Source organism: Panthera pardus, unplaced genomic scaffold, assembly GCF_024362965.1.
Source record: "Panthera pardus isolate Hobbes unplaced genomic scaffold, ASM2436296v1 HiC_scaffold_6, whole genome shotgun sequence".
Lineage (NCBI taxonomy): Eukaryota > Metazoa > Chordata > Mammalia > Carnivora > Felidae > Panthera > Panthera pardus.
This window is the reverse complement of record NW_026526991.1, coordinates 6,972,163-6,980,422: the sequence shown is the minus strand read 5'-3', so window position 1 is coordinate 6,980,422 and position 8,260 is coordinate 6,972,163. Positions and strand designations below refer to the sequence as shown.

At 64.9% G+C, this 8,260-nt stretch overlaps 1 protein-coding gene across 1 annotated transcript in view; it reads right to left on the bottom strand.

Moving 5' to 3' along the window:
- Positions 1–4,224: 4,224 nt before the first annotated feature.
- LOC109265721 (basic proline-rich protein-like) overlaps positions 4,225–8,260 on the bottom strand; it is a 42,002-nt gene continuing 37,966 nt past the window's right edge. The window contains exons 4-5 of the mRNA XM_053894793.1: positions 7,642–7,695; positions 4,225–7,341 (exon numbers count right to left, since the gene is read on the bottom strand). Of these exons, the coding sequence (XP_053750768.1) occupies positions 7,691–7,695 (5 nt within the window). The 3' untranslated portion in view covers positions 4,225–7,341; positions 7,642–7,690. The remainder of the gene's footprint in view (positions 7,342–7,641; positions 7,696–8,260) is intronic.

Below are 8,260 nucleotides of genomic sequence, written 5' to 3'. Positions count from 1 at the left end.
CTGACATGTGCAACGTGGCTCCGGCTGTCACCGCCCCCTCTCCCTCTAGAGAGAGAGGCGGAGCTCAGCACCCTCCCCAGCTGCGTGGAGACTCCCCAGCCCCCCAGCCCCCGGCCCACTCTGGCCCCTCAGACCCGTCAGGGAGACCCGTCTCTGCTCAGTGACAGAGGGTGGGCCCTAGGTCTCTGCCAGGGGGCCACAGTCACGACAGCAACGCCCTGCCTCACCCCCGGGACACATTCCCTCCAGGCTCCTCTGCCGGGGGGTCACCCCCATCTCCAGCTCTGCAAACAACCCAGTGCCCCCCACTCTCCCACGCTTGGGGGGACCTCTCCCTTCCCGGAGGGAGCCTGGCCTCAGGCCAGCAGGCAGCGTAAGTCCCTTGAACCCTCGCATACGGAGGGTCCCCAAGCCCCTCACAGGTCTGCTCTGGGTGTGGTTGTGCCACTGGAGGGCAGTGATGCTGAGGGCTCAGTGACGGTGAATGGGACACTACCAGCTGTGTCCCCTGGGACTCAGCGCCCTCTGGGAGTGGGACCAAGGCTGGGGCCGCCCGGGCCTATTGCTGGCAGGGGCTACCGGGTAATTGCTGGAGACCCTACTTGGTCTGTAGCACAGGCCCCACAAGCTAGAGGAGCAGAAGTGTCCCCAGGGTCCCCTCCCCTGAGTTGACCTGGAACCTGAGGCCTCTGGCCCAAGAGGGGTCATCCGCTGCCACAGCCTTGGGCCCCTCCCTTAGGGAGGGGTGTGGGCAGCGCTCACGGCCTCCACTGCCTCTCACCGCCACACCGTGTCGCTGTCGCTGTTGGGAAACGAAGGCAGAGTTGCTCAGCAGCTGGCCCGGGGCTCTGGCTGCAGGGGGGCGGGAGGAGGGGGGAAGCGGCAGGGAGGGGAAGGGGAGGGGGCCATACGGAGGACGGGGTGGGGGGGGATGACGGCAGGACAGGACGAGGCAGAAGGAGGCGCTCACCCTCTTGGCGGGTCCCAGCCCTGCTCCATGGGACGGGGCGCTTTCCCTCCCTGGGTCCTTCCTTCGTAAAACACATTACAGAACATGTTATATGACTGGGTGGTACATAATGAATATAACATCGGGACAGGTTCATTATTATGGAGGTCAGGGGTTCTATACTGTGTATTATGATATCATTCACTATACATATCGTATACATACACTGCTTTCAAAATTTCACGTGACCCCGTTTACCTTTTACTGTTTTCGCTACAGTAGCACCTGTTTTTTCGCTAACTGAAAAAAAAATCCGAACAGTTCTCCTTTTACAAAAACAAGTGAGAAGGGAAGATAGCATTCAGCACTGGTTTTCACAGTGAGCCGGTATAGACACAGTGCGCGCCCTGAGCAACGGATCCGCGAGCGGCCCCGCCCAGCTCCTTCCCGGGAAACGCTCAGCATCCAGCCACCTCAGCTCTGAACCCTGTCTGTGAGCCTCTGTGCTGTATCTCGAGTGAGTTTGTGCATCCTTTAGCAAGACGGGTCCTAAGAGTATCAGAAAGGCTAAGGGAGGTGATTTATTACGTCTGGAAACCCTCACACATTTCCCATATAAATTAACGGTAATTGCTTCTTTGCTTTACAGCATTTTGGCTTCCGGAAGTTTTCACAGGAGCGCTCTGCTTTTGGATAGCGGGGGGACACCTGTATTCATTTTTTCCTTGGATTTTAAAGGAAACAGAAATTAAACCTCTTGTGAGCTTTAGCTCTGTGCCCGCCAGACTGATGGACAGGCCATCCTGCCACGTGACCCCCAGAGTGAGGCCCCCGAGATGCTGGGCCTCTGCCCCCTCGCCTAGTCCCGGCCCTGGGTGACCGCCCCATCCCTCAGTGCCACGTGGCCCTGGCTCTGATCTCAGCACAGTCCCGGCCTGCCCGGGTTGCTCACGGGGCGGGGGGCCCAAGCCCTCTGCCCAGCCTCACCTGCCGCCCAGCCCCAGGCCAGAGCCACAGCCCAGATCGGGCAGCAGGGGGCGCCAGACGCCCGGCCGCAAATCGGGCCTCCGGGCCTCTCCTGCCCGGCCCCTGCCCTTCTGTGTCCACCGTGCGCCCCCTCGAGCCAGAGCAGGCCGCCCTACCGAGCGGGACGGGGAAACGGAGGCTTGGTGAGTGGAGCTACTGCCCGGGGCCTGTGTCCCCGAAGGTGGGGGCCCTCCCCGCCACCTAGCAGGGCTTCCCAGCGCTGGATGAGGGGACGAGAACAAACTAGCTGCTCTGACCGTGCCGTCCACGCCATCTGCTGTGTTTCAGGACCGAATGGCTTCCACGTGTCGCTGATGACCCACGGTGGGTAACCCTGCCCATGCCCCCCCCACCCCATCACTCAGGCCCACATTTTGCTGGGTTCTGACACCCTCGTCTCTGGGCAGAGCCAGGCGGCAGAGGACAGGCTGGAAGTTGGTCGGTTGCAATGTGGCAAGAGACACAGGGTGATCCAGGGAATCCCTCCTCCAGGAAGCCATCCTTGACTACAGGGCTGGGTCCAGGGCTCCTTGGGGGCTCTCCCAGCCCCCAGGCTGCCCCAACCATGGAGCTGACCACAAGGAATGGCTGTCACATGTCCCTGGCTGCTCTCCAACTGCAGGGCTGGGCACAGTGGAGGTGCCAGGAGGGAAAGGTTGAACCCAGGGCGTCGGCTCAGACACAGACCACCACGGTCAGAGGTGGCGCCTGAGCGGACGACACCCAGAGGGGGGCGCTGTGCATTCAGAGCCCTGAGAAGCAGGGGGGAGCAGGAGGGGTCCAGGTGAGGACACGCACAGGTATGAGCACGGAGAGTCTGGAGAAAGGGGTTGCCCCCCTCCCCCAACAGAAGCTCTGAGGCCTGGCACACGGAACGGGTCTGCAGAGAGGGCAGGGGCAGACACAATGTTCAGGGGACAAGAGTGGCCAGGCTCTGCCACTGACTGACCACGGGAGAGGAAGTGGGCGGTGCCCAAGTCTCCCACCCACCCTGGTGCCAGAGGACGACAGGGGCAGCGGTGAGGGGGTAGACGCTCCACGGAGGTCTCTTCTCGGGAGTCTCGGTTGTGAACTCCTACACAGCCGTCAAGACCCAGCTCAGACGGCTCCCAGCATTGTTAGGTTTCTCCACCCCTCAGGGCCCCTGCTCTGGGCACCCACAGTCCCTGACCTGTGGGGTAGCAGAGGCTTCCGGAGGGCGGGCAGGTGTAGACCCCCCGTGGTGGGGGGGCCGGGATGCTCAGGACAGAGGCTGGGGCCAAAATGGTGGCTTGGGGACAGTCATGGTAGGAGAGACCAGAGCACCAGGAGGAGGGCCCCCATAAGGCCTGCACACGACCGAGAAGTGCCCGGCTAAGCCGGCCCCTCCACAGCCTCTTCTGGTCCCTGTCACAAGGTCCCCGATCCCGAATCCCCGTCTGAGGACTCTCTAGGTCTCATCTGTTCTCCTGTCAGGCTGGGACATTTGGGGGCTGTGTCAGTGTGCTGTTTGGTGTGCCCCGTGCCACCAGCAAGGGCCAGCCGGGAGCTGCCTCTCACGGGGGGCGGTGGGCAGACTCAGGGGGCTGGCCCCGGCTGAGGAAGGCAGGGCCTCGTTGGGTCTGTGCCAGGCGCCAGGGGCACAGGGGCAGGGTGTAGACTCCCCTCCCCCAGGGGTGCTCTCGGGGCAGGGGCAGGCATGACAGGCCTCTCCCAGGAGCCAGACTGGAACCGTGGGGACAGGCACACACTGGCCATCGACACGAGGCTCGAGGCCTCCGGGAGAAACGTGAGTGAATGCTTCGGCCCAAGGACGGCCACCAGAATGAGGGCTGTCCCCAGAACCCGTCCCGAAGGAGCTGGGTGTGGGCAGTGGGAACTTCTGAGCACGAGGTGCTGAGGTGGCCTCAGGGGCCAGGCCCTGGCCTGTGCTTGGAGCTGCTGATTGGGCTCCACCCTGCAAGGGGCTCCCAGGGGTCCTCTCTACAGGATGGGGGCTGAGAGACACATCCGGGGCCTGTGCTCAAAGGGGGCGTGAGGGCGATGGGCTGGGGCCCGGGGTCCGGGACCGAACCCGTTGGAAAGGCCCACGGACAGGCAGGGGGCAGGCCTGGGGAACCCCAACAGCCCGCATCCAGCTCCCCAGCCAAGTCTCACACACACACACACACACACACACACACACACACACACACTCCTCCGCAGCCGACGCGCCCACCTTCGTCACCCGGTTCCAGGGCTTTGGGAACGAACAAGGCGTGATTCCAGAGTCACATCAGAACAGCCTTTATTGAAGTCGAGCAGTGCACGCTGCAGCCTCCCGCCCGCCCGGCCCGTCGCTCGGGGCCTCGGAGTCGCCTGCCGGCCGTGGGGGCGGCCCTCCCGCAGGCATGTGTCGCTGGGCTCCTCGGGGAAGGCAGTAGGTTGTATAGTTATCTTCCGAGGGGGCAACATCACTGCCCTGAAACCACACAACCTACTACCTCACCCCGCCGGTGCCCGGGGAGCGGGAGGCTCCGATGTCCCGCCACTGCCCCGCGCCCAGCCCCGGCCCCTGCCCGGTGGTCTGCGGCCACCGGAGCCGAGCTGGAAGGCTGGGCAGGTGCAGGGCGGGAGTGACGACGCAGATCACCCGTGGGCTTCCCCACACACAGTGAGGCCCACGCCCTCCACCTATGAGCTGTCGGGGGCGGGGGGGTGGGTAGGGAGCGTGTGTCCCCAAGGGGCCAGACTCCGGAAAGCCTTCCTCCCGCTCTCCTGCCTGGAATGGCGAGTGGGGAGGAATGGGGCGGCCTCGGCCTCCCTCTCTGGGGGACGTCCCACCGCTGACCAGAGCCCAGATGCTCAGCCGGGCAGGTTGGGAAGGACACGGCGGGGGGGTGGGGTGCGCTAAGGTCGCCCGTGGGAGTCCCTGGGGGCCAGCCCTGCAACCCCAGCCAAGTCTCAGCTGCCCCTCGTCCTTCTGGGTGCACGGCTGTGCCCACTGGTGCCCACGGCCGGCCACGGGGGCGGCTCTCAGTGCAGTGTAGGGAGGGGGAGGGGGTCGGCTTTGGGCCCCGCCCCGCTCTGGACACTTCACACGGTATCATCTTCAATCCTCCTTGGTCCCCATTTCACAGACGGGGAAAGTGAAGCCCAGAGGTCAAAGGCGACCTCCCCGAGGTCACACGGCAAGTGGAACCTAGGCCCGCCCGACTTCCTGCCCGGCGGCCACCGTCCCCACCCTACCACAGGCGCTACCCATCCCCAACCTGCACCCGGATCTCCGCCCAGCCAGGGTCCCGGGTGCTGTCCATCGGCGAGATTACAGCCACTTCAGGAAAGACAGTAGATTGTATAGTTACCCAGAGCAGGGCAGAGCCCCAAACTATACAACCTACTACCTCACCCCAAAGGACCGTCGGTCGTGATGCAGGGACGGGCTTCGCGGCTTCAGAGGCACCTCCTGGAGGGGGCGGGAGAGCTGCGGGGGAGGGGGGTGGGGGCCAGGCCGGCGGGCGCCGAGGGCTCAGGGACTCCGGCAGGCAGGCCAGCAGGGGCCCCGGGCACCGCGTACTCCCCAGAGCCGCTGCGCAGAGGGGGTCCCGCAGGAGAAAGCCACCAACCAGAGGAAGGAGGCGAGGGGACGGAGGGAGGGGACAAGCATTGCAGTGTGGCTTGGGGCAAGCGCTACAGGTGACCGGTCACTCCCACCCGGACGGAGCGGCCACCGTGTGGCCAAGGGACATCTGCTGCAAGGGTGACACTGGAAGGCTGTCACTTAGAAGCCAACATGTGGCAAAAAGGTGCCGTGTCCTCCTGGCCGCCCGCCCTCTGACAGCACAGCCTCCCCTCTCTGGCTGCCCGAGACGCGCGGGTGGCCTCAGGGCCTGCTCCCTCCACCCACTGGGCGGCGGGGGGGGGGGGGGGGGGCGGTGTGCCTTCCCCATAGACTCTGGTCACTCCGGTCCCGCTGTTCCAAGTGACCTGAGCTGTCCCCACTTCGGGAGACATCCCAGGACGCTGTTCTTTCTTTCCAAAGGGACCCGGCTCCCCTGGGGAAGGCAGCCGGGGCACAACCGTAGGCCCTGGAGGGCTCGGCATTCAGTGCCCGGAGGCACAGGCAGCCTGGATAAATGTCCACCATGGCCGCCACCTTGCCGGGCGCCCCCGAGGAAAAGCTGGTGAGGCAAGGACTACTGTCAGCCCATCTTGTAGGTGAGCAGACTGGGGCCCAGAGAGGTAACCTCACCTTCACGGGGTCACACGGCTGACAGGCGGCAGAGGGGAGGTTATGACATTCTGCTTTCCGCCCAGCGGTATAAGGGCTCTGAGCTTCCTTCCACACCCCTCCTACAGGCTGCCTCCTCCAGGCAGGCCCCAGGCTGGGCCGTGCCATTTGGCCCTCACGGGCCTGGTGAAGCTAGGATTACTGATTCCTTTTTGCAGTGAGGAAACGGAGGCTCAGACCGGTGGGGGCCTCGGCCCCATGTGTGTGGTGGGGGCGGGGGGCTTGCTCTTGGGCTCTGCCGGGCTTGGCTTTTTGCCCCCTGCTGCAGACGGAGGTCTCATGCCCGGCCCCTAAGCACCCTGGGCGCCCGCCCAACTGCGCTGTGGGGAGACTGACTGCTGTTGGTCTCACTGCTGGGGAGAAAACTGGCCAAGGCTCCCAGCCCAGGACTCCCCCGAACGTCCCAGGGGGAGGGACCCTGAGCACAGGCTCTGGGCTCCAGGGTCGGCCGCTGAGACACCCATGTGCTAAGGCTGCAGGGAGGGCCCAGCCCCAGCTGGGAGACATAGACCGCACGACAGGCCGGGCCGCGGGCCGGGCCCTGCGGGGTGGGGACAGACAGGGAGACGGGAAGAGACCCACATCCTGGTCCACCCTGGCGGTCACCACACGTACCCCCGCTTCATCCCCCCCCTCCGGCCCAGCCTGAGAAGCAGGTCGCTTGGCTTCCTTCGTTCGCCCTTTGTTCTTTTTCCAGGCTGGACTTACCGAGTGGCCTCTTGGGCCGGTGGCGGCGGCCGAGGCACATCAGGATTGCAGTCGAGGGCTGGTTCACGGCTGGCAGAGCCAAGGGGCTCCCTCAAGGATTCCTGGCCCCAGAGGCCCTCCAGACAAGGTGAGCCCGAGGGTAGCAGGTGCACCTGAGAGACAGAGCTGAGCACCCCGCTTGCATCCGCTCTCACAGACCAGGGCTCCTCCGGGCCACGTCCGGTAACCGTCAAAGGTTACAGCGTCACAAGCGCGTGGTGGGTGGACGAAGCGCGTCGCCTGGGGGAGTGTGCCGGAGAGTGGCAGGAAAAGGAGGCGTGGCTTCGGGTGCAGGGCACGGCTTGGGCAAAGGTTTGGCAGTGGGACCGTTAGATCTCCGTCCAAGGACCCTCGTGGCTGACGGCAGGACCTGGAGACGAAGGGCAGGGGGACAGCTCCTCAGCCAGACTTCCAGAGCAAGGACGGCGGCAGAGGTGGGCGGTGCGGCCGGGGGTCACCCGTGCCGTCGCATAAGTCACTGGGCGTGCACCCACGCCAGCCCCAGTCTGAGGCTGGGGCCACAGACTCACCGGCCTGTTTCCCGTAGGATGACCCGGCGAGGCCTCCCGCGGGCTCAGGCTGGGCCGGGCAGAGCGGGGCGGGTGGCGGGGGCGCCCTCGCAGGGTGGAGACCGCCTGGGCCCAGAGGCCCCGCCCTGACACCCACTCACCTCGAGGAAGGCCGACCATGGACAGAAGCCCCCTTCCTGACACCGCTTCTCAACCTGTTGGGGATTTAGAGAAAAAGTAACAAGAATCAGGCGTGGGAGAAACACGCCCGCGGCCGCTCTGTGCCTCCTGCCCGGGGACACCCTACCAACCCTCACATCCCGCACTCCAGTGCCAGGGACATGCTCCCCGCAAGGGCCTGGAGACAACGGACTCCGTGGCCGCCGTGAGCTGGATGACTCTGTGTCAGAGAGGACCGAGACCCGGGCTTGTCCCTGAATGGTCAAGACCACCGACGTTCCCATGCCAAGCTGGCACAGATGTTCTGGGGCCTGGAGTTGGGAGGACCCAAGAGGGAGGAGCTGAGGTCCCCGCTTTCCAGAGCTCTAGGCAGGCGGGGGCTCCTGCCCCTGAGGCAAGCAAGGCCTGGGGTCCTCCCAAGAGCAGAACCTCGAGGAAAGGGCTCCCAGGACCCGGCCTGAGGCCTCAGCCAGGACTTGCTCGAAGGATCACAGTCCCCTCTGGTTCTGGCCCATTCTGGCCAGGCTACTGTTCGGGACTGGCGTAAAGGGGGGGTGGGGGCGGGGAAGCCAACAAGACACGTCCTCCAAGGAAAAGAAA